This window comes from Phocoena sinus, chromosome 3 (assembly GCF_008692025.1).
Source record: "Phocoena sinus isolate mPhoSin1 chromosome 3, mPhoSin1.pri, whole genome shotgun sequence".
In the NCBI taxonomy this organism is placed as follows: Eukaryota; Metazoa; Chordata; class Mammalia; order Artiodactyla; family Phocoenidae; genus Phocoena; species Phocoena sinus.
This window is the reverse complement of record NC_045765.1, coordinates 159,170,831-159,197,225: the sequence shown is the minus strand read 5'-3', so window position 1 is coordinate 159,197,225 and position 26,395 is coordinate 159,170,831. Positions and strand designations below refer to the sequence as shown.

At 40.7% G+C, this 26,395-nt stretch overlaps 1 protein-coding gene across 1 annotated transcript in view; it reads left to right on the top strand.

Annotated features, from left to right (window-relative positions):
- The window catches only part of LOC116751137 (transcription initiation factor TFIID subunit 11-like), a 29,524-nt gene extending 8,076 nt beyond the window's left edge, over positions 1-21,448 (top strand). Inside the window, exon 2 of the mRNA XM_032626576.1 lies at positions 20,774-21,448. Coding sequence (XP_032482467.1) covers positions 20,774-21,448 — 675 coding nt within the window. The remainder of the gene's footprint in view (positions 1-20,773) is intronic.
- The last annotated feature ends 4,947 nt before the right edge of the window (positions 21,449-26,395 follow it).

The window sequence follows — 26,395 nt, the reverse complement described above, 5'->3', positions numbered from 1 at the left end:
AGAACATTTCTTTATGCCTGGGCTATTAGGAGATTTATTTGTAACCTTCCTTGCCAAGAGAACAATGGTGGTATTTACTGTTTCTACCGTCTGTTGGTCTGTTGTAGTCTCAAAGAATTTGTCTGACTCTTGCTAAAATGACTGAATTAAGAAATGCTTAATTGACTGATTAAAAAAAACAACTCATTTAAATCATTCAGCTATTTGGCCTATACCAGTCCACACTTTCTATGATTGTATATTTTTGATTTTCTGTTCTATTTGTTGGCAATGTGTAGATGCAACTTTTTTTTTTTTTTGCTAATTACAATTATATGCTCCTTTGAACTCCAGTTAATCTACTTGTAAAATTGTATAAAAAAATCTATCATAACTCCTTTCAAAGAGAGCACTGTATGTAAATGGAGGGTATTTTGAAACCACTTGAGAAGTGGGGCAGAGATCCCAAAGGAATAGGCTAAACTGCCTCTAGAAAGAAAGGTTCCCATGACTTGTAGGACATCTTAGTAGGGCACACAACTTTGGGACCAAAGCTGAAATGCTCAGGGCAGTGGCCATGCAGGGGAGCACCCTGCCAGTCATCTCTATTTTCTGCCCCTTCTTACCTCTTCCTGGGCCCACCACATCCTCTCCTCTAAATAAATGTTAAAGATACCTTTACACAGCAAGGTGTGCCAAAATATACAGCTGTTCAGGTTGCTCACTTGTCTTGGTTTAGGCTTGGTCAGTTGAAGGAGAAATGAGGAAACACATTGCTCTTGTGAATTTGGTCATTCGTTTCTCCGTGTATATTGGTGTTAATTGATTTTTTGTCATTGTTGTTGCAAAATACTTTAGAACTCTCCCTCCTTCTTTCTTTTTCCTCTTTCTCTTCTTTCAGAACGCCACCGTGTATTAGATGCAGATAACTATTAAAATGCTGTGAACAGTGATTTGTAATGTTTTGCCTGATGTGGGGTTGACCTCCTTGGGGAATCAGGGATTGGGTTAGAGATGTAGTTGGAAGAGTGGGGAAGTAAGATTCCTCCATTTCCCCAGGCTGGAGAAATTACGCTGCAGCCACATACCCTGAGTGAAAAGGAGGTGTTTGTATTTCCACCATCTTTGAGCTCTGATTACTGACGTAGTCATCTTTAAAGAATTCTGCTGTTTACAATAAAACTATAAGCTCCCTCCTCTCCCCTGTGTTACACAGCTTCTGATTGCAAGATTATTCTTGGCATCTTTGAATTGCAAGGACGCTTTCATTTTCTTTCCCCTCCACGTATTCTTTTATCCCTGCCGCTTCTCTTTACACTTTTTGCTACAGGAGTGCTGAACCTCTTGGTAGGACATCTCTCTCAGCCATCCAGCAGAGAGAGGCTTTTTTATAAGTTATTGTATTCTTCAAAAAGTGGCTGCAATATTTTTGGTGTTAGGCAGCAAACAAAGCCTCCAAATGATTTAACATTGCTTACATAATACTGATATTCATTCACTGGAAGAAAACTTTGTGTAAGTGTGTGGATATGTGTGTGAATGTGTTCGTGTGTATGTGTTACTCCATACATTCTTCTTGAGTACCTTCTATGTGCCAGGTATGATGCTAATTGACATACAGTTGAGAATAAAGCAACAATGGTCTCTTCCCTCAACAAATTTACAATCTAGAATAAAATAAACTTCACATGCTCAAATCCATAATGATATAATTACCATATGATAATTACAGTATTTGAGGAAAAGCAATAAAAGGTACACAGAACATAAACGATGGTCTAAAAGGGGAACTTTATCTAGCTTAGGAATTGGGATAATCCTTCCTAAGAAAGTGGTAATCAAGATGAGAGCTTAAGGATGGGTAGGAACAGAGCAGATGAAATATGGAGTCGGGAGCTGGGGGTAGAAATGAGAGAGAGGTGAGGAGTGTTGAGGAGGCTGATGGATGGAGAGGAAGTGGTAGTGTCATTGGATTGTAGGTCTTGAGGCAGGGAGAAGTGTTGCAGTGAGGGGACAGCAACAAGGCAACTAGAAAGAGAAGAGGTTAAGGGTGGTGGTGGTAGGTTGTGTGTGTGTGTGTGTGTGTGTGTGTGTGTGTGTGTGTGTGTGTGTATGTTATTGTGGAGGTATCTCAAGTGCAGTTTCTAATCATGACCAAATTAATGGTGTGATTGTGGAAGTTGAGACTTGAGGTGGAGTGATGGGAAAATCACTGAGTATCAAGTTAGAACCCTGCTGGCCAAGGTGTTGATGATGCATCCATGTGATGTTGAATTTGCCCAGTGCCCCTGCAGGCTTGAGATGAAAGGAAAACTGAGCCAGTGTTAAATTCTTTAATGAGTGACCAGATGGTTAAGTGATGACTACACGGAAAAGATGCTCTTCTGGCCATCTTCTCAGAGGAGCGACTTACAAAGAGAGAGCAACCATTTGTTTGGAAAAGGGGTTGGGTAGTCAGGAAGTTCAAGGTAGTTGGGTAGTCAGTGGGATCAAGGAAGGGTGTGTGTGTGTGTGTGTGTGTGTGTGGTAACTTTGAGACAATTATGGGTTAGAATCATGGAGAATGAGGTAAGAAATCCTTAAAATCCATACTCTAAACCATTCATCCAAACTTTGAATTTCTTCTATAACAGCTTCCCAAATCACTGTCAAGTGCCTGCTTAAAAACTTCCAGCAACAGGCAAATCACTACCTTCTAATGCAGGGCATTTCACTCTTGGTAGCTTTTTCTATTGGGAAAAAAATGGTTCTGTGGATGGTAGATACTCTAATAATTCTAGCACTTTCTAGGTAAATGTGTAGAAAAAAAGTGCTCACAGGTGTAGGATGAGGGTGGGGAGGTAGACTGAAAGGTTATTTTATTTAAATTTTTGAGAATGAGAATTTGTGTAATACTTGTGTGATTTAAAATATAAACACCAAATTTGTATTTTTAAAATTGCAGCGAAGCCTGAAAAATTAATCTCAAACACTGTATGGTGTGTGCTGTGGGCTGAGTTGTGTCCTATCAAAATTCATAGGCTGAAGCTATTGAGTAAAAAAATATGCTCACAAACGAAAAGTTGAGAGTTATGTTTTATTTTGTGGGAATGTTTAGGACTTCAAGCCCAGGAGGCAGCATCTCAAGTGACCCCAAGAGAACTGCTCTGAGGAGTTGGGGGGTGGTGGTAGGATATATAGAAGTTTTGGAACAAAGGGCAGGTAGTAGGAACAAAAGGTTACTGTTAATTAAAGAAAGCTAGATATCTCAAGTTAAGGAATTTAGCACTTTTCTATATATGGGAAGATCGCAAGAGTCTGGGCTCACTGAAATCATTCCTTTGATGTGCACCTCAGCTATCTGGGGCCAGTACCCTGTGTTTTCACATCCTGAGTTTCCTCAGGGCTCACCATGGGGAGTGGCTGCAGTCTGATGGCTGCTAGATGGCAGGTATTCTTTTCCTTCCTGAGTTCCCTCGGGGGCTCACCAGCTCACCGTCACTGGTGTCTGTATGGCTGTAATCACTGATGACTGTGACATCCTTTGTTTACTGATATGGCAGGCAATATTTCATTTAGCAAAGCCCTAACCCACAATGTGACCATATTTAGAGATAGGGCTTTTAGAAAGTAAATAGGGTTAAATGAAGCATAAAGTTGGGGCCCTAATCCTATAGGACTGGTGTCTCCATAACATGAGATACCAGAGTGTTCTCTCAATATCTCTCTCTCCCCACCGCCAGCCACCCACTATGTGAAGGAGCAGCAAGAAAAAGCAGATATCTGCAAGCCAGAAAGAGGACTCTTGCCAGAAATCTAATCAGCCAGCACCTTGATCTTGGACTTCCCAACTTCCAGAACAGTGAGAAATGAGTTTCTTCTGTTTAACTTACCCAATCTATGGTATTTTGTTAAGGCATATTGAGCAGACTAATACAGTATGGATAGAATTATGAATAAATATAAGTAATTTTCTGAATGAGTTTTTTGATAATTACCAATTCTAATTATGCTTCATATTTTTCTTATTTGAATTGTAAGCAGTTTTAGGTTTACACTTGACAGAATGAACGGTAGCACTCGAGAAACAGATTGAGTAAAACGATTTATAGATATTTTAAGTGAATTTCAACATATAAATTCATTTAATTATTTTTTTGGATGGGGTCTTGACTTACCTGTATCCTGAAAACACTGTTGGTGTTTTTCTTGCCTTAGAGTAAGTTTTGAGTCCAGGGGATAGTGAAAATGCTTATGCTGCAGACTCTGTTGTACTTAAGGTTAATTCTGTGCCAGGCAGCTACTACAAGCTCTTCCAGAAATGTTTTCCCAAGTCATCATCCCACAAATACTACTGCATCTACATTTAAGAAAATTACTACATCATGTTAAAATGATTAAATTACCATAACACGCCTGGATCTTATCTTTTCATTAAAGTATTTTTTAGTACTATTTTTTAACAGGGAGAACTTGTTCTTAAGATTTTTTCTATGAGAATTGGAGACTAATTTCTTTGATTTTTCTCCTTATACCCTCCCCAACGGAAGCTGTATGTTTTGAGAATAACCACCAGGTTATAAGCAAAATAGCCCTAAATAAATACAAATACCTCCTAATGAATGGGCATTTCTGGTATGATCTTTGACTTGACAACAACAAATTGACTGGGCCAAGAATGCTATCAGCATCCTGTAGCTCACATCTCAGGTTTTATCCACAGATGCACCTGGCCTGTAATGACAGTGCCTTCTTCTTCTAAAATATAAACAAATAAGTGCAGATGGATGTTCTAATCAAGGGCCAGAGAAGAAATTTGCCATTTTTGAATGGGTTTTGAGGTTACCATTAAACACAATATATCCTTGTGTTATCAATTGTGTCAAAATGCCTGTGATTATTTATTAGGTAGAATCCATGCTTGCCAAGAAAATCTATTTTTTTCTATGTCTCTTTGTGCATTGTTTTTTTTTTTTTTTTTTTTTGGCGGTATGCGGGCCTCTCACTGCTGTGGCCTCTCCCGTTGCGGAGCACAGGCTCTGGACGCCTAGGGCCAGCGGCCATGGCTCATGGGCCCAGCCGCTCCGCGGCATGTGGGATCTTCCTGGACCGGGGCACGAACCCGTGTCCCCTGCACCGGCAGGCAGACTCTCAACCACTGTGCCACCAGGGAAGCCCTGTGCATTGTTTTTTGATATTGATAAAGAGGTAGATCCATTCATTCCAGAAACTTTTACTGTGTACTTACTATGTGTCTGGCATAATGGGAAATGCTGTTGATACTCAGATACAAGGCACAGTCCCTGCTCACAAGCAGATATGATAACTGTTTATTAAATAAAGGCAGCAAGGGTAGGCAACTGACCACATGTGAAAAGGGTAAAGAGGTTCTGGAGTCTAAGATGATGTACAGATTTCTGGCTTTAGTTATTGAGCTAATGGGGAATATAATTATTTTGAAAACGAATATGTTGCCATCTTATTTCTAAATAGTGACAGGCTGGAAACCAGATAAAACTCCCCAGTTATAGCTCCTTTAACATATTAATGAAATGTACTTTGTGATTACAAGCAGGTGATTGGAAGGATTCATTTCTACCCCTGTTACCCTGGGGAATAAGAAATGAATTTCATGGACAAGCAGCTCATCATTTGAAAGAGCTGTTAAACTTGGGTTTATCATTGATTACATAGGTGATTTACAAAGAAGTTCAGTGTTTGCCTCACATAATGGGCTGATCATTACCATATCTGTTTTCTGACTATTAATATATATTTAGTTGTTTGTTTTTGGTATTCTGACTCAAACTGAGTCCATGTGTACACACTTATGTAAGCTTATTAACATAAAATTGGATCTGGAGAAAGAGAGGCTTTTAATAAATGAGTTATAATTTCCTTTAAAGAATCCAAGTTACCTTAAAATGCTTCCTCTAAAATAGAATTATTGTTGGAAGACAGTTCTCCATAAGCTTTTAGTATTTCTAGATGTCATGTGAGTGAGGGACTGACTGCCCTTTGCTCTGGAATATCTTTTCATGGATATGTGTCCTGTGAATAGCCTTGGAAGCTAAAGATAGTGTTTCCCTCTGGGGCAAAGGACAGGCTTGCTTACTGCCCATTAAAAAAGATTCACGTTTCCTAAATTCAGGGTTCCTGTACTATAACACAACCCACCACGTATGCAGATGTCATCTGGCCCTCTTTGCATCATTCTGCAAGAATAGGGACCCGGGGAACTGGCGCCAAAACTCTGGGCACTGTGGCTATTACTACTGCTGTGATTAATAAACTTTCCTTTGTCTCTGACTCAGGACCCTTGTGTCTTCTATCCATGAAACTTTTGGCAGGCTAACTTGTCAGCTTGCAAATAGGGTGAATTCTCAGACCCCTCACAGTTCTTGATGGTTACCATATTTCGTATTTTTATCTTCTGATCCATAGACTCTATAATCTACTATCAAATAGTACCCCTTTTAATCCCTTTTAAATGAATTTTGGTAACAGGTGAAAGCCCTTTATAATGGGACAGTCCAGAAATAATTTCTACTGAGAAATTTTTGCCATTTTCCAATTTTATTTCCTTTTTCAATCATTTCAAGAATTAATATTTGACTGTTTTTTTCCTTAGGTATTTTCTCTGACTTGTATTTTTCTTTTAGCAGTTCCTCTGTCTAGTCTTTTCCTCTCTTTCATATGCCTTGGAGTAGCAGGGCTGAGTAATATTCTTATGAGCTCATATAAATGGGATAAATAGTATGCATTTGAAATAAAGATTATGTTGCCTTGCAGAAAAAAAATCACATTGAGGAAAAAGAAGATGGGTGTTAGTGTACTCGAGTGTGGAAACTAACCATGGAAGCAATGAAAAATGGTAATTATTTGTGTAATTAAGTGATGAATTATATATAAATTGTATACTTCTTTGTTCACAGTCACCATGATATTTGATTTTAGGGTTTTTTTTTTCCTTCTGTCAATAATTGTTATATTTTCTAGGGAAGATTTACACTTTGAACAGTGTTATTTTTCTCAGCCATGTAAAATAGGTCACGAGGGTTACTTTGTCTTGAGACCCTTCAAAGAACGGAATGTAAGCAGTTTGCAAAGCAACTTTTCCAAGGCAATAGTTGTAGGTGAAGCACAAGACACTTACATATTCTAATTTTAAATATGAAATGGAGCTAAATTACGTGTTTGCTTAGAGTTTTTCCAATTGTCATATGACTTTTGATTTATCAAACAACGATTTCCTCTCTTCTCTCATTAGTTTGAAGAGTAAACTTTATTTTTTAAAATTTGGATGGAAAGCAGAGTCTTCTGTCTTCTCTATCTAAAAAGGACGATATATTCCAAACAGTTTGGAAAACTATAAAATTGAAAAATTGAAGTCAGTTATCCAGAATTTTTACATCACTCCTCTCTCAACCTCCTACTTCTCAATGGTGAGGGTTTTCTTCCAATTTGAGGAGAGAAACACGCAGCAACTATAAATGTGTAAAATAAAGCAAGTCTCTCTGATTAGTCGGCCATCTCTTTTTCTTTTTGCATCTGGAAATGCTTAGGTAGACATGTCGAAGTCCACAGCAAGCACATTTCATCCCTGTGTGTCTGTCTGCATCTTCCATGCAATTTTGCAGCCATGCCTGTCTTTTGTTAGGACTGAGATGATCAAAACAAGAACAATAAAGATTTAAACCAACATTCCACCATCCCTTTGCAGATTTAAATATGGGGCAATTTTTGTGCCTTTTCCAAAAATAGCCTACCATAAGGAGAAATTGGTAATCAGAATTTAAGCGGGAGGGTGAGGGGCTTAGGACGCCTGCTCCACACACAAACATATTCTGTAACATTTATTGTACTTAAGAACAACATTATTCTATTGGATTCTGAATTTCTAGATACTACCCTATGGTTAAACTATAATGAGAAAGTACTTGGCTTAGCGTGGGGCAGGGTAGTTGGAGCTTTGTTTGTTAAAATTAGATCAACTTCTGGTGCATCAAACACCTAGAGGGATATCTTTTTGTGAATCACCCACCCAGATAGAGAAATTTTCTAATTTACACTAAAGGTCCAGTATGTGCCAGCCAAACATTAGGTGAGTAGGTAGCCATTATACCTTCACATAGATTGAGGTTTAACACTATCCTATTTTCCCTATTTTGTTTTCAGCAGAAAACACCTGAGATCCCTGTTGCGCTGTACCTGGTCAGTATTATCCATCAATTCATATGTATGGAGTGCTTTGATCCAAGGAAAAATAATTTTTGGTTTCTTTTGTTTTCATTTGTTTGTTTGTTTGCTATCACTGCTATTCCAGTTCATAAAGGACAATGTTGTAGTTGAGAAATAAAGCAGGCTTGTGGGGTCAGAAAAAGCCAAATAAGTTGTTCACTAGACTGAGAAAGCAAAGCTCAGGGAAGAATGAAAAATTAGTGAGCGTTGGAATGGGGTTGACAGAGCAACTGGTTTGTAGATAAGATAAAGGCTAGTTCAGGAGCTAAGTAGCCTTCATAAAGCGAGTGAATGTGCCTTGGTTTCCCTTCCATGTACAGATCGAGTGCTAAGCAGGTATGGCAAAAGGACATGACAGGCTGGAGAGGCTGGTTTTGGATTTGGACTAGGTCATGATTTCTGGTCCAGAGAAGCTAGTTGGTCATGGAGGAGTCAATGGGCACAGTGGGTCTAGGGAGGTAAGAAACATGGAAGTCAGACAATAGGAATCAGAAACGCAGAGAAGAAGCTTAGAGAACCAAGAGCCTGGAAAGAAAAGATCAATTATCCTGGCCAAAGACTAGGAAAAAAGGATGGGATCAGACTCTCAGCACATGGTCTGAGCTGTGCAGAACCAGGAACAAGAATAATTTCTTGATTTCAAGGTGTGAGATAAGTGCCACAACATCTTCTCTTTCCTGTGTGTGCGCAGAACTGATGTGCGATTTCAAGAAAGCCTGAATGTGCATTTTGCAGAATGTATCAATAAGTTCTGTCTGATGACAGTGTTTGAGAAAACGGAAAGAAGCTATTTTCTGATGCACAGTTCAAAACTGGAACATATCTGTAATTATATAAAAAAGAAAAAGCAGGGCTTCCCTGGTAGTGCAGTGGTTGAGAGTCCGCCTGCCGATGCAGGGGACACGGGTTCGTGCCCCGGTCCGGGAAGATCCCACATGCCGTGGAGCGGCTGGGCCCGTGAGCCATGGCCGCTGAGCCTGCGCGTCCGGAGCCTGTGCTCCGCAACGGGAGAGGCCACAACAGTGAGAGGCCCCCGTACAGCAAAAAAACCCAAAAGACAAAAAACAAAAATCAAAAACAGAAAAAGAAAAAGCAGAGGGGCACTTTTAAAGTCGATGATAACGCTCAGGAATGAAAAAGGTGTAATCTCTTCAAAACATCAGTTCTTTTTGTTGAAGCTTAGAAATAATTGCCAATTAATTACTTCATTAGTTCATGCACTTATTCACATTTACTAAATGTCTACTATATATACTGTCTTATACAATCTTAAAAACTTTAATGACTAACTTTTATTATTTGTATGTTTAGATTTTCAATAGTGAAGAGTCAATTATTAATATTAGCAATTAATAATGGAACGACTGTTTAGGCAAGTTCAAGCTCTGGGGAATTATGAAACTTACCAGAAAACATTGATGACAATGGAGGGAAATAAAATAAGATCACAAAACTTGAAGTGGTGAAATATTGATTTGAGAATGTATTATCTGAACCACTTAGCTAGGATAATGGAAGTTGGACATCTGCATGGAAGTTGTGATTGATTGTGTAACGATAATTTGGTCAAAGCCCCTACACTGGGTGAAAAGCAATTGATTTGGTAGCTTCCTCTACATTTGTTATTTGAGATAATTTTAGCAGGGAATGACAGAATAAAGCATTTATTTATATTAATTATTTGAGATAAGTTTAGTATGGAATGCCAGAGTAAAGGCATCTTTTGAGACACAGGCTGAAGCTGTTGGCCAGAAATCAAAGTCTAAAAAGTTCTCCTTACTTCCTATTTGTGACTTGTGGTTGGTTGAGCCAGTCATTGTATTTTCCTGGAAGAATGACTATTTTTATTTAGTTCTGTTTTAAACACAGTGAGAGTATGTGTCTGGGTGTACATGGAAACACAGCATGAGATGTATTGGGGTAGCAGGGAATAAACAAAGAACTCAGGAATGTTCATCTATAAACTCAGAGCAAAGATTATTTTAAGTAGAAAATTATTTTAAATTACACATTATTCCCAGGAAGCTTTTTTTTCCCTCGACCAGAATCTAGGTATGAGTTATTTTAATCAGATTAAGGGTCTTAAAAGGAGTCAAGGTAAGCATTTAGAAAGAGATATTTTTGTTTGTTTGTTTGTTTTGGTAAAGATGAGGGACTTTGGGCAGCTAATGGACAAAATGATGATATTGGCTCTAGGAAGACCCATAGATAAGAAGCAAGGCAAGAAGGTTTCAGAAAGCAAAGTGAGAGGAGGACTGCTGCATGTGCCTTGGAATTGAGTGCCACCAACATTGCCTCTTCTCCCTAAGGTAATTATCAGAACTGTGTTATAAATTTCAGGGTCCTTCAATTTGTCCCTGTATATGTGAAGTAGGTAATTCAGCACAGTCGCTTGTTTTGATGGATACTCCCTATTTAAATTCTACTCTTTCTGGGAGTAAAGGAGAGAAGAAAAAGAAAAATAAGAAAGGAATAAGAAACATAAGACATTTTTATTTTTATTCACTTTGTTGTTATGTCATTAATCTTTCATAAATACATGAGTCTTTTCCTGATTTCTAGGCTCAATGAATGCTAAAATTATGCAAAGAATTAACCCTCTGCTGACACAATAGATTCATGTTATATGAATGTTTAAGATATGAAAATTTAGCTTGACTAAGGGAAAAATAGAATAAGAATATACATATAGGGAGTGATAACGCCTTTCATTCCATTCATTGAACGGGTACCCTGCCATGAGAATGAGATGGGAGCCTGAAGCTGGAATCTCTCAGCCTCATCTAGTTCCTGGACGCTATTCATGGCAGGAGCGTTGCAGAGTGCTGAGATTCTGGTGTTATTTAACCAACCAGTGGATCGACCAACAAGTGACCCTTATTTAGTCCTTCTTGTATCAATCCTTCATCTGCAATTCCAGAGTCTAAAATCTATGGGAAATTAACAGGTTTTATTTTTTTAAATTAATTTGGTGGCAAAACCTAACCTTAACTGATGTGAGCGTTCTTTAATAGTTCTTTATCTCACATAGCTTTAATATTTATACACTTACCTCAGAAGTAATGTGTTTGAATACTGAATGCTTGAGATGTATCATAAAATATTGCAAATATACATATTGTCTAACATTCCAATAAATTTGGACTTAATGGCCAGATTAAGGAGAAGAGAATTAGTTTATCTAATCCTCATAAAAACCTCATAAGGTAAGTACAATACTTATCTCCATTATACCGAAAGAGAGACCTAGTGAGGTTAAGTAACCTACTCAAGGCCATAAAGCTAATAAGTAATGAATCAGCCTTGTTGAATTTTTAGAACTGTTTGACATATGTTTCCCTTCTTTTGTCTGAAAGTAAATGTGGGAAAATGCCCCAGGAGTGTAAGAAGTATATATTCTAAATCCTTTACTCTTCCTCTTCTAACCTCATTTCTTAGATATACTGATGTATAGTTTTGTATAGATCTTCCCAGACATTTTTTTTCTGTCCCATACAAATGTAGACACATACAGAAAGTATAAAATATGTCTATAAACTCGATAGTATAAGAAATGCATCTGTATATTCCTCTTAAATGTCATTTCTCTTTTAAGCCCCCATTCTGGGATTAGAAGAAATAAAAATCTCAGAACATAGAATGATCTCAGCCAATCCAAGATTTCCTCATGGAAATCATCTCTGCCTTCCCACCTGAAGGTTAGGTCTGAAATCAAGAATGAGTTGGTGAGGGTTGCATCTGCTCTTCTGTTGTTGTTTTCTATCCACACTAGCAGCTGCTAAGATGTTTTATTTTTTTCCTTGCTTGCTGTAGGCATTATAAGATATAACTTTAACTTATCAGATGCTACTTTAAATTAATATTTACTACCATATGTGTAAGATTAGAATATTATAATTGTATAATTTCATTTTCCCCTCTTTCCAGGTATTTTTCATATTGTCATATATTTTATTTCTCTCTATACATCAAAAGTTTTTTCTTACTTTAAATGGTCAGTTGACTCCTTCTAAAGAAACTAAGAAAAGTCATTTTTTATATTTACTGTCTATGTTTACCATTTCTTATGTCTTTATTCCTTCCTGTAGACCTGCTTTCCCACTTGGTGTTATTTCTATCAGTCTACAGAACTTCCTTTAGCATTTCTTGTAGTGAAGTTTTGCCTTAATAAAAAATTTTCTCAGCTTTGTCTGAAAAATGACTTTGTTTTCATTTGTTGAAGATATAGTTACTGGTGAAAAATTAAGTTGAGAGATTTTCCATTTAGCATTTTTAAGATGTCATTCCATTATCTTCTATCTTCCATCATTTCTCGTGAGAATTCGGCTATAATTCTTATTGCAGTTCCCATAAATATGATGTGTTGTTTTTTCCTCTGGTTGCTTTTAATATTTTTCTTTTTAATCATTGGTTTTCACTAGTTTGAAAATAAGGTGTCTAGATGTGTTTATCTTTGTGTTTGTCTTGCTTAAGATTCATATTTTTGGAAGGGGTCTGTTGATGTCTTTTTATCAGTTTGGAAATGTTTTAGGTATTTTCTCTTTAAGTATTTCTTCTGTCTCATTCCTATCTCTTTCTGGGACTTCAGTTACACATATGTCAGATCATAAAATATCGTCCCACAATATTGCATACTCTATTATTGTGCATTTCTTTTAAAAATTTTTATCTTTGAGTTAATTAACTGGTGCTTTCTTCTGTAGGTCTAGTCTGGAGTTAAGTCACTTTAATGGACTTTTTATTTATGATATTGTATTTTCAGTATATAATTTCCATTTGGTTCTTTAAAAAATTTTTTTTTCTACTGTGCTGAAATTCCACATCTGTTCTTCTATTTTGTCCATCTTTTTCTCTAAATTCTATCAGAATCCTGTTAACTGTTTCAAAGTCTTTGTAAGTTCAACATCTAAATCATATGTGGTCTGCTTCTGATTAATTTTTTTCTGTTTGTTTGGTCATATTTTCATACTTTTTGTATGCCTATTAATTTCTGATTGGATATTTTGGATAATAAACCTTCTGAATTATGTTATCTTTTTCTAAAGAGTGTCAAATTTTGTCCTGAAAGGCTATTAATTTGCCAGCATAGTCCCTTGATCTTTTGGAGGCTTGGTTTTGGGGTTTGTGTGTGGATTCTTGTTTTGGTTTTTGCTCTTATTCCCATGCCATAGACTTTAGTCAGGATATGTGTTTCTTACTCCTAAGGTGTTGCCATTCTAGAGTTTCAATGGAAAGCCAAAGTATCTATCAAGCTCTGTTAGCCAGGTCAGACTTGATCTACAAACTCCCTGCACTACTAAGTAGCTGTGGATAGAGTTTTTGTCTTTTTTTTTTTTAGTTCTTAATCCTTTCAGCTGCTGCTTTCAGCTGTATTCCTTAGATTCTCAGCAAAACCGTATGCAGTTTAGGTGTAAGCCAAAGATTTGCGGGACATTTCTATGCAGGTTTTAGAGTATTTCCTCTGTGTCTACTTACTCTGTGAAATTTTTCTTCCAATTTACTGCTCTACTAACAGCCCTAAACTTCAAATTTTGTGTTCTCTTCCCAATAGGATATTGTTTACTGGTTTGTTTCTATTCTATCTCTAGATTGCAGTAAGCCTGAGAATGTTCTCAAGGGAAAGCTCAACGAATTATGGTGCTCACCTAGCATACTTCCTTTCCTTTCAGGATTATATCTTCTTCAGTTTTTCATGCTTTTGGATTGTACAATGATGCCTTCAAACAGTTGTTGTTTTATATTTGTGTAGAGTTTATAATTGTTACTACAGAAAGTTTAATCTGATACAACCTATTCCACCATGAGGGGAAACAAAATTTCACCATAAACTAGTATCTAATATTAACTGACTGCCTGTCCTTTGCCATGTGCTGTGTAGGAGATTTACATATATGGACACTAATTCACATAACAATGGTACAAGTTAGGTATCATCATCATCATCATCATTATTTCACAAAATAAGAAACTGAAGCAAACAGTGAAAGTTTATAAAGTAAGGGACAGATGCAGGATCCAATGTCATATATGTTAAATATAAAACGTGTTGACTATTCCAATGATTCTCAAATTTAGAAGTAGATTGAAATTTCCTGGGGAGCTTTAAAAATGCCAGTGCCTTCGTTCTAACTCCAGAGATTCTTTATAACTAGCCTTTGCTATTATCTGGCTATTGAGATTTTAAAATTTCCCCCAATGTTTCAAATGTGCAGTTAAGATTAAGAACCACATACTTCTTTTTTTAATTGAAGTATAGTTGATGTACAATATTATATATTATAGGTGTGCAGTATAGTGATTCAGAATTTTTAAAGGTTATACTCCACTTACAGTTCTTATAAAATATTGGCTATATTCCCTGTGTTGTACAATATATCCTTGTAACTTATTTTATACATAACAGTTTGTACCTCTTAATCCCTACCTCTGTATTGCCCCTTCCCTGTTCCCTCTCTCCACTTGGTAACCACTAATTTGTTCTCTATATCTGTGAGTCTGCTTCTTTTTCGCTATATTCCCTAGTTGTATTTTTTAGATTCCACATATAAGTGATATCATACAGTATTTGTTTTTCTCTGTCTGATGTATTTCACTTAGCATAATACCCTCTAAGTCCATCCATGTTGCTGCAAATGGCAAAATTTAATCCTTTTTTATGGCTGAGTAGTATTCCATGTGTGTGCCTGTACACACACACACACACACACACACATACACACTACATCTTCTAGAAAAATATCTTATTGTAGCTTACCTGTTACATCCCTAAATAAGATAAAAACATTCTTTGGAAATATACAGAGTTCCAGTCAAATAACAGTTTTATGCCTATAATTTAGAGACACAATCTGATGCTTATGTTGATTATAGACCAGGGCAAAGAAGCATTTTTTAAAAAAAAAGGTCATATTATCAGGGGAAAGGAAGTAGCATTTATTGAATACCTACTATGAGTTAGGCACTGTGTTAAATGCTTCCCTGAATTGTCATATAAACTACTAATTACAAGTCCGTGGTACAGTATGATGAGTTGTGTCCCCCACAAAGATATGTTCAAGTCCTCACCCCTTAGCACCTGTGACCATAACCTTATATGGAAATAGGGTCTTTACAGATATAATCAAGTTAAACTGAGGCACACTAATAAGGGTAGGCCCGGTATCCTATGACTGGTGTCATTATAAGAAAAAGGAGGGGCAGATTGGATACAGTCACTGAGGATACACACAGGGAAAAAAGTTCTGTGATGACAGAATCAGACTTTGGAGTGATCCAGTTACAAGCCAAGGAATGCCAAAGACTACCAACAACCACCAAAAGCTAGGAGACAGGCATGGAACAGATTCTACATCAGAGGCTCCAGAAGGAACCAACCTTGCTAACATCTTGATTTTGGACTTTTGGCTTCCTGAACTGTGAGGGAATAAATCTCTGTTGTTTTAAGTAATAAACGAAACAGACAAACAAAAAAACTCCAAACAAAATCCGCTTTGCTGTGCCATGCTTCCTGTGATACTACTAAATCTTAAAAGCAAGCCAGTTCCTATTAATTTTATTCTTTCTCAATAATTATAGAATGGAAAGATGTTTCATGTCTTTAATATTCTGATATCCTGGTATTTAACAGTGAAAGAAAGCCTTCTTGATTATTTTAAATTAGTTTTTTTTAAAAGCCAATCTATTACTAAGGGTTTTGTGCTATTATCTATATGATCATACTGTTTATGAATATACCTAATACTTTTATTTAGCATCTAATAACAATTTTCTATTTGTTCACTTGTTTTGTGTTTAAGAATAGGTAAGTTTCCAAGAACTGTTGGGGTATTTCTTACCTTTGTTAATCAATGTAAAGGAAATAAACAGGCAATAATTAGAATAAAAGCTAACATTCCCACGTGAAGCCACTTGTTGATGTTTTTTGGCTCACTGTATTTAGTGGCTATACAGAGCAGCACACTGTGGAAGATGACGGGTTTAAATGGAGAGTTTGGGGACTTTGGTTTCAGATATTAGCCTGGTTTGTGTGACCTGACAGACTCTCAACTTCTCTGGCCCTCAGTTTTTTTTGTTTTTTTTTGTTTTTTTTTTTTTGCGGTAGGCGGGCCTCCCACTGCTGGGGCCTCTCCCGTCGCGGAGCACAGGCTCGACGCGCAGGCCCAGTGGCCAGGGCCCACGGGCCCAGCCGCTCCGCGGCATGTGGGATCCTCCCGGCCCGGGGCACAAACCCGTGTACCCTGCATCGGCAGGCGGACTCCCAACCACTGCGCCACCAGGGAAGCCCTGGCCCTCAGTTTTCTACTCTATAAAATTTACAACTGAGGCCCTTTTAGCTCCAAAGATTTAAAATTAATTTCCTGTCAAAATACGCTTTCTTTGCTTGTTGTCATGAGACTAGAACAATTACTAGAATAAGACATATATGCAAACATCAAAAGTAAAAGTATACCATTGGAACAAGTTTTTAACTCACTTATATCAGTGAATAAGCTCTATTATAGACTGATGGTTTGGAGGAAAAGTTGATGCTGCTAAAAGTTCAGTTCATCAGAGAAAATTCCAGGTAGAGTTGGCTCAATGAATGCAGAGGATATGAAGAACAGTGATAAAATTTAATAAATATCTAAAGAATCACATCTAACCGTTTGTGTCACGAGGGGACCAAACATGTCTTTGTTGGGAAATCTCATGATACTCCACCGTGTTTTCACCTGGCAAGTAATGCCGGCACAGTAATCACCCACATTCAAGCCCTTCTTTGCAGAATGGTAACACTGTGATTTGCTAGTCAGGATTGCTATTCTTACTGGGGGAGCTATGACTGGGATAAAAAAGGTAATTAAGCCCACCAAGAAAGGCTGATTTTGTTGGCTGGCCTAGGATTTGGGAACAATAGATGGGACAATAATGTGGTGCTTGGGAGCAGTTTTGCTTTGATACGGATATCATTCATAGGTTGAGCACAAAGCTATTTTCACTGGTAGTTAAACTTGGCAATTGCTGATCGGTAACAGTGAACTGGATGTCCTACTGAAGTAGCATGGTTCAGTAGGCAGAATATCGATTGAATTAGCGTGTAAAACTATTTGTACCAAAGTGTGTCTATTTTGCTATTGACTGGCCTTGTGAATTTGTTTTCATCCTTCGGCGTCTTGGTGTATGTGCGTATGTGTACGTGTACTGGTTTGCTTAGGGATGTAGATGCGGGAGATAGGATATCTTTTATAACATGAGTTTGAAATATGATAAAATAGTTAAAGGATTAACCTAAAGAGGTGGTCAAAATAAAAAAAAAATTCAGAAAATAAAAATGATAAAGAATATGAGAAAGCTGAATCACAGCATATGTTTATGTAAAGATGTTCAAGAAAGAATATTTGTAATGTTTGAGAGCTCTATCTTAAGAACAGCAATGTAACAAAGGATAATGAGAGAATGTAGCAAATGATAGTTAACTGATAGACTTGCTAGTATATCATATATTGCTTTACTTTTGCAGTCTTTGGATAGTTTAGTTTCAGTTACACAAGTTCAGTTCTCTGGTTTGTAAATCCATATTGCCAGCTTCTAAGTGAAATCCAAGGCCATATTTGAATATGTCTTCCAACATAGAACTTTGCACAGTGCACTTCCATTTTTCTAACTGTATTTGGGATAAGTGCATGGTAGGAATCTCTGTCTTCCTTGTGTGTGTGTGTGTGTGTGTGTGTGTGTGTGTGTGTGTGTGTGTGAGAGAGAGAGAGAGAGAGAGAGAGAAGGAGAGGGAGAGAGAATTTGATCCTTTACTATTAGGCAACTATTTTTATGTACCATCATTTTAAGAACAAATATACAAGTTAAATGTAATCTAGGTGATATTGAGAGTAACATGGCTAGACAGAATTGAGAGTAACATGGCTAGACAGATAATTCCAGAATCCTTTAGACCAGGGGTATTTAAAGGTTTTACAGAGAAGTAATCTTGCTTATACTTTTCCATAAAATAGGGGAATCTGTTTTAAGTTTGGAGTAAACAAATAGTCTCTTTTCTTGATTACTTGCCATAAGGGTTCAAGTTTAAACCCTCTGCAAGTTTACAGAACCTGGAATAGGGGAAGAATAGGTATGCAGGAGGTACAGCCCCAGAGGCAGATAGTCAGAACAAAGTACTCTACAGGGAAAAAGAAAGATTACGGTATTATGAAATGCCAACTGCAAGATGGAGAACCAGGAAAACCTGCAGTATAATTCAATCAAAGTAAACAGGCTGAGAACTAGGGGAGCCAAAGGTGTAATCCCCAGTCTGAGGCCAAAAGCTTGAAAAACAGGGTAGGGAACCACTGATGAAACTACTGGAGTCAGTCGACCTGAGACCCAGAAACTCTGATGCCTGAGGGAAGGAGAACATGGAAGTCCTAGCTCAAGAAAGGAAACAGTAAATTTGCTCACCCTCTTCATGTTCTCCTGGGGCCTTCACAGTTTGGATGGTGCCCACCAAAAGTGATGAGGGTGGATCTCTTACTCAGTCAACTGATTCAAAAACAAATAGCTTCCAGAAATACCATTAAAGACACACTCAGAAATGTTGTTTACCAGCAGTCTGAGCATTCTTTAAACCAGTTAAATTGACAAATATAATTAACAATCACAGTGCAAAAAACACCCTTATTTTCTCATCATTCAGATGACGAGAAGTATGAAATAAAGGTATTAGAGCGGATGCACTCCCTCAGGAATTCAAAGAGGTGATTCAGATCAAAGGAACCACTTCTGGAGGGCCCCCGATCCAACAGCACTGGTGTCTTTCAAAGTAGAGACCGAGGCACTGGGGATAGTACAGCCAGAGCCAAGGCCATGCCAGGACACAGCCGGACGGTGGGCAGGTGCAGCCCAGGAGAGAGGCATCACTGAACAACGAGTCGGCTCGCAACCCCATCTGGCAATTTCCAATCTCCAGAAGGGTGAGAAAATAAATACACGTGCGTTAGCGCAAGCCTCCAGGCTGTGGTGTCTTCGGATGGGGACACGCTAGCCCACTAAGGCAGACACCTGGGGAAACAGTGTGGCAGTTTCTTACAAAATAGCACACGCTCTATACAATCCAGCTCCTTGAGGTTTACCCAAAAGAGGAGAACATTGGTGCGAGCACAGGGCAACCTGCACAGAGACGTTAATGGAATCTGCTTTCCAAACTGCCGGAACTCAGCAGCAAACAAATGCCAGTTGGTGGGGAAGAAAGGTCAGTGAACTGTGGTCCATTCAGAAACTAGACTAGTATTCGGCACTAGAAAGAAAAGAGTCAGCAGGCCAACAAGAGACGTGGAGCTCCAAAGTCCTACTGATGGAGCGAAAGAAACCAATGTGAAACGGCTAGAGACCTCAGCATTCCAATGAGAGGGACACTGTGGGAGGGGTTAAGCCACGGAGACCATGGAAACGAGTCAACAGGGATTAGGGTGGAGGAAGGGAGGGCTAGGCGGAACACAGAGCAGGTTGAGGGCAGGAAAGCCAAGCCTTATGTGCAATACTCTAAGGGTGGATGCAAGACATGATAAGGGAGGGGTCAAAATCCATGGAATATACAACAGTCAGTGTGATGCCTAATGGAAACTATGGACCTTGGGGGAGGAGGATGTGTCAAAGGGGGTGCATCCCGTAAAACAAATGTTCTCCCTGTGGTTCTGGATGTCAATGGTGCGGGAAGACCTGCCTGAAGATGGGGGTAGGGACTAGGGTGGATAGGGGACAGGTCCATTCGGTTTGACCCCAAGGAAACCCAAAAATGTTTGAAAATACAAGAGTATTTAAAGAGGAAGAGGGACTTCCCATGAGGCCCACCTACCTATTTCCATGTCTATGACCTGGGGGAGAATATGGCCTGGGTCACAATGGCCTGGAAGAAAAGGCCCCCGCAGGAGTGACCCTCCGGGCTTTCTGTAGTCCCTTCAGCAGGCTAGCGTGTTCCGAGGTGCACCCGAGAGAGGACTTGTTGCCTACTGGACTGGGTTCTCTGGCGGGTCCTGGAAGGCTTTCAAAAAGCCAGCTTTCAAGACCTGTCTTCTTCTGAGGGTCTATATTTCTTTCGCCAACAAACGTAAAGCCTTCAGAAACTCTGTAGCGGGAGGAAGTCTGGGCGGCCAACCCTCGGCCCGCCCCTTCCCTTGTGCGTGGGAGGAGCCCAGCCCCCGAGGGCTGAGGAATCACCTGACTTCCGGGTGGGCGTGGCCCCAGCCCCAGAGCTCTATATAAAGCGGCTGGGACCTTACTGTTATCCAGGAATCCTGACCCTGAGGGGAGTGCAGCCGGAGGGACGTTCTCCGCGTCGGACTCTGCAGAAGAAAGGACCCAGGGCGAGAGCTTTCTGACCTACGGGCTTTCAACCAGTCAGTGGGGCTTGTTTAAGGTGCCGAGTTTGCGGGCACTCATTGTCCACGCATAGAAAAGGCATCTCCAAGGGCAACTGTCTTTGCATTGTGGGAGGCAGTGGAAACCTGTGTTTCTGTGTGTGTGTGTGTGTGTGTGTGTATGTGTGTGTGTGAGCGTATAAATACAGCAGCAAGGCTGACCTTCCCTCGTCTCGTCTTTGTCATTGCAGGCCGCCGATCAGACGAGCCCAGCCCGAGCCCCTGCATCTTGCGGCGCTGGGATGGCCAAGGCCAGCGCGTCGCTCCCAGGGAAAGGTCGGGTCACAGGTGTGTCGGGTGAGGGAGGAGTGGTGCCCTTGGACCCCAGCCCCAGCTGCCTGGACCGAATCCCGCGGGACCGATTTGAGGAACTGAGGAAAGCCTGTGACGAGGAAGGCGAGCTCAGGCGTCAGGATGGCCTGCGTCCAAGGGCAGGTGAAGAGGCAGACTCCTCGTCACGTCATCCTGAAGCCAAGAGACGGAAAGTGGCCACCAAGGGGAAGAGACCCAGGAAACGGGCAGTGGACGAATTGGAGGCTCAGAAGATGAGAACCCTCATGTCTTCTATGAGCCAGGAGCAGCTGGACCGTTATGAAGTGTATCGCCGATCAGCCTTCCCCAAGGCCACCATGAAGCGTCTGATCCAGACCGTGGCTGGCTCGACGGTGTCCCAGAACACGGTCATTGCCATGTCCGGAGTGGCCAAGGTCTTCGTCGGGCAGGTGGTTGAGGAGGCCCTGGACGTGTGTGAGAAGTGGGGGGAAACGCCCCCACTCCAACCCAAGCATATGAGGGAGGCTGTTCGGAGGTTACGCTCCAAGGGGCAAATCCCCGGCAGCAAGCACAAGAAGATCCTGTTCTTCTAGGCCAGAGCCAGCGAAGGCCTGTCGCTGAGGAACCAGTCCCGCTGGCAGAGCAGCCTCCTGACTCTGAGACTTTGCCCCACCCATGCGGCTCCTGTATCTCAGGCCACTGGGGATTTCCCCAGGATGGATAAACAGAAGAAAATTGGAGAGAGAAGATCCACCACACCTCCAGCTGCTTCTCTGAAAAGACCAAGAACACCCAGAAGCCTCTAGACAGCTGGAGGAATCATCAGAAAAGAGAGAAGACCCAGTGTACGCGTATCAGAAACGAAACGTGAAACATGGAGCATCACTCTGGAACCCGTGGGCAATGGAATTGTAAGAAAGGGATGTTGTGAACGGTTCCACGCCCATCCATCTGATAAGCCAGAAGAAAGGAACCAATACCTTGAGAGACACCCCCTGCCACAACACACCCACGAAGAAACAGACCTCTGCAAAGGCCTCTACCTGTCATAGACATTGAATCTGTACTCAACAACCATCCCTATCCCAGAGTACCAGGCCCAGAGGAGTTCACTTATGGATTCTAGCAAACACTTAAAGCAGAAATTATACCGCTCCTCTACGATCTCTTCCAGGAGGTGGGAGCTTAGGGAATTCTTCCTAACTCATACCATGAGACCAGCCTTAGCTTCATCCCGTGACCCAAGGCATTCCCACATAAATAGACATGACGATCTCTCACACAGAGAGATGCCAAAACCCTGAATCACCTTTCAGCTAACCACATCCAGCCATGGGTAAGAAGAAGCATAGATGGCTGGAGCTAGTGAGACTGATCCTAGGTATCCAGGGCGGGCTCAGCCTTCAGGCACCCTTGGGTGGGATCCATGACCCATGCACAGGTCAAGGGAGAAAAATCACAGGACCCTACCGAGAGATAAGATAAAAGCCTTGGACAAAGTCCCACCCTCACCCACTCCTGATCAAACTAGGAACGCAGAGGACTGTAGCTTGATCAGGAACCTCTTGCAAAGAGCTGCAGCTTGTCAGCACTCTTGCAAATGGTGAGGAAGGAACTCGAAGCTCTCCCAGTAAGATCCCGGGAAGAGGCAAGCATCTGTCTTCTCACCACTCGTTTCCTACCTGGGGCCAGAGGTCCTAGCTAATGGCCGAGGTCAGGCGAAGTTTTAAAAGGTTTAGCGATCAGGAAGAAAGCATCAAAGCATCTTCATCTGTTTGCTGATGGCCTATCAGAAAGCAGCAGACTTATGTACCTTCATTCCCATTGTACCCTGCAACCTTGCTAGAATCAATCACTTGTCAATCCCAGGAGGGTTATTTCCGCCCTGAGTTTTGGTCACGTCTTTCTGGTTTTCCTACATAATGGTGTAGGAAATCTGTTGAACCAACCCGCTTTGATTCATTCTTTCCGAGGCCTATGCGTTTGATTAACTTGGCCTGACGTAGAGCATCAGCTAGGACTGCCGATCTGAGAAAGGAACCCTCATTCACTGCTGCTGAGAATGCGAAACTGGACAGCCACTGTGAATGGACAAATTCATCTCTTGAAGCCCAAACCGCCAATGGGACTCTATTTGGGGCTAGGGCCTTCAGCAGAGCAAATACGGTCAAAGAAAGCACTCTGGCTGAACTCCACACCCCGTGACTATCAGATGTGAAGATAGGGACTTCAGAGAGGTGATTCAGATCAAAGGTACAGCTTCTGGAGGGGCCCCGATCCAACAGCACTGGTGTCTTTCAAAGTAGAGACCGAGGCACCGGGGATAGTACAGCCAGAGCCAAGGCAATGCCAGGACACAGCCAGACGGTGGAGAGGTGCAGCCCAGGAGAGAGGCATCACTGAACAACGAGTCGGCTCGCAACCCCATCTGGCAATTTCCAATCTCCAGAAGGGTGAGAAAAGAAATACACGTGCGTTGGCCGAGCTTCCAGTCTATGGTGTCATGTGAGTGGGCAGCGCTCGGCAACTAAGGCAGCACCTGGGGAAACAGTGTGGCAGCTTCTTCCGAAACGACACATACTCTAACCCTATAAACCAGCTCCTTGAAGCTCGCTGAAAGGAGGGGAACATGGGTGCCGCACGTGGCAACCTGCACGCAGACATTCGTACAATCTGCGTTCTAAATTGCCAGACTCAGCAGGAACCAAATGCCCCTCAGTGGGGAAGAACCGTCAGTGAACTGTGGTACGTTCAGACACTGGCCTAGTACTGGGTGCTTGAAAGAAATGAGTCAGCAGGCCATGACAAGAGATGCAGAACTCCAAAGGCCTACTGACCCAGTGAAAGAAACCAATGTGAAATGGCTACAGACCTCAGCCTTTCAATGATAGGGACACTGTGGGAGGGGTTAAGCCACGGAGACCGTGGAAACAACAGGAGTCGGCAGGGATTAGGGTGGAGGAAGGGAAGGCTAGGCGGAACACAGAGCAGGTTGAGGGCCGGAAAGCCAAGCCTTATGTGCCATGCTCTAAGCGTGGATGCCTGACGTGACACAGCAGGGTTCAAAATCCATGGACTATACCATGTGCCAAGGTGGGGTGCATCCTGTAAAACGTATGTACCCCTGAGATTCCGGATGTGGATGGTCGGCAGGGGTGTGGACTAGGGGGGACAGGGGACGGGTCCATTCGATTTGGCCCCAAAGAAACCCGAAAATGTTTGAAAATATAGAAGTATTTAAAGAGGAAAGTTGAAGCCTTCCCATGAAGCCTGCCTACCTGTTTCCATGTCTGTGGCTTGGGGGAGAATATGGCCTGGGCCACAATGGCCTGGCAGAAAAGGCCCCCACAGGAGTGACCCTCCAGGCTTTCTGTAGTCCCTTCTGCAGGCCAGCGTGTTCCGAGGTGCACTCGAGAGAGGACTTGTTGCCTGCTGAACTGGGTCCTCTGGTGGGTCCTGGAAGGCTTTCAAAAAGCCAGCTTTCAAGATCTGTCTTCTTCTGAGTGTCTATATTTCCATCGCCAACAAATGTGAAGCCTTCAGAAACTCTGTAGCAGGAATTCTGGGCGGCCACCTGGGGCTCACCCGAGTATTTTATAATCATGAATTCTATAAGTAACTTAGATTAATTATGGAATATGTGTCATTGTTTACAAAGGACAGATGAGGAATAGTACACATTTGTTTACATGTAAAATCCATCATCAGTACTGGGAGAATCTTTTATTACCTGCAACCACATAATTTCAGAAAGTGTATGTGTTTTAGAGATTTTATAACTTTGTTATTTTCATAAATATTTTTAAATGCAAAATTTTTTATTCACATTCCTTCTTGGCTTTTCAGTATAGAAAACCTAATTTCATTGTTTTATAGGGGAGTGAATTAGGTTATAATAACCAACAGCTTCATTGTTCTTATTCATTCCTACTCCTTGGCCCCCATCTTTTCACCGTTATCAAAATTGCTTTCTGAAATAAGTTTTAAAATGTGAGAATTAGAGTATTGTGAAGTAGAGTTTTCAAAACACTGATCTATTCATATGCTGTCATTTTAGGATTTAGGAAAACTTTTTAAAAATTAATTAATTAATTAATTTTTGGCTGCATTGGGTCTTCATTGCTGCACGCGGGATTTCTCTAGTTGCGGTGAATGGGGGCTACTCTTCTTTGCGGTGTGCAGGCTTCACATTGCGTTGGCTTCTCTTTATGTGGAGCGCGGGCTGTAGGCACGCGGGCTTCAGTAGTTTTGGCATGCTGGCTCAGTAGTGTGGTTCACGGGCTTAGTTGCTCCGTGGCAGGTAGGATCCTCGCGGACCAGGGCTCGAACCCGTGTTCCCTGTATTGCAGGTGGATTCTTAACCACTGCGCCACCAGGGAAGTCCCAGAATTTAGGAAATTTTAAATTATCCTATTATCTAGCCATGCAGTGGCAAACCTAGGACTAAAATTCATGTAGCAGAATCCTTTCTTTATATTATAATCCAGTGATTTACATTCATTTGTTTCCCACATAACAGTCTGAGTTTAGTATGTGTGAGTAGTTGTGCTCAACACCATTAGTTATTCAGGGATTTTTATTTGTTCTAGTTACATATTCTCACCACCTCCTTGGCAGTGTCATCATCTCTAGTGGGGGAAAATTGGTTGCAAAGGATCCCAGTTGGCACTAAGGAGAAGAGAGTGTGAATGAGGCATGCCCATGAAATTGAGACCTAAGCTGGGAGTAGCACCTAAATACATGGCCACACTTTCAGCTACGATTGAGGCTGGGCAGCCACAAGCAGAAAAGTAAAGATGGATTTTGAAAGACAAGTAGGTGTCTCTGACACAAACTCTGTTGATTCCTACAAATTGTGAAACAGAAGCACAAACTTCAGTTCTAATAATAAAATAATCTTATAGGAAATCTCCAAAGTTCTTTCATATCTGTTTCTCACTGAATCCTCATGAAAACCCAGTTGAGGTGAAAGAGTAGGAATATCCATGCTCATCTCAAAAGTGAGCTGTAGTCCTGAGGATGTACAGCAGTAACAGCCTTTTAAGATAAGGTCTCATAGAAAAAGGAACCCTCCTACTCTGCTGGTGGGGATGTAAACTGGTATAGCCACTATGCAGCACAGTATGGAGGTTCCTTAAAAAACAAAAAAATAGAGCTACTATATGATCTTGCAGTCCCACTCCTGGGCACGTATCAGGAGAAAACCATAATTCAAAAGGATACATGTACCCCAGTGTTCGTTGCAGCACTATTTACAATAGACAAGACATGGAAGCAACCTACATGGTGATGGAAGCATCCATCACCAGATGAATGGCTAAAGAAGATGTGGTATATTTATACAATTAAATATTATTCAGCCATAAAAAAATGAAATAATGCAATTTGCAGTAACATGGATGGCCCTAGAGATTATCATGCTAAGTGAAGTACGCCAAAGACAAATATGATATCACTTACGTGTGGAATCTAAAAAATAATGACACAAATGAATTTATATACAAAGCATAAATAGACTCACAGGCATTGAAAACAAACTT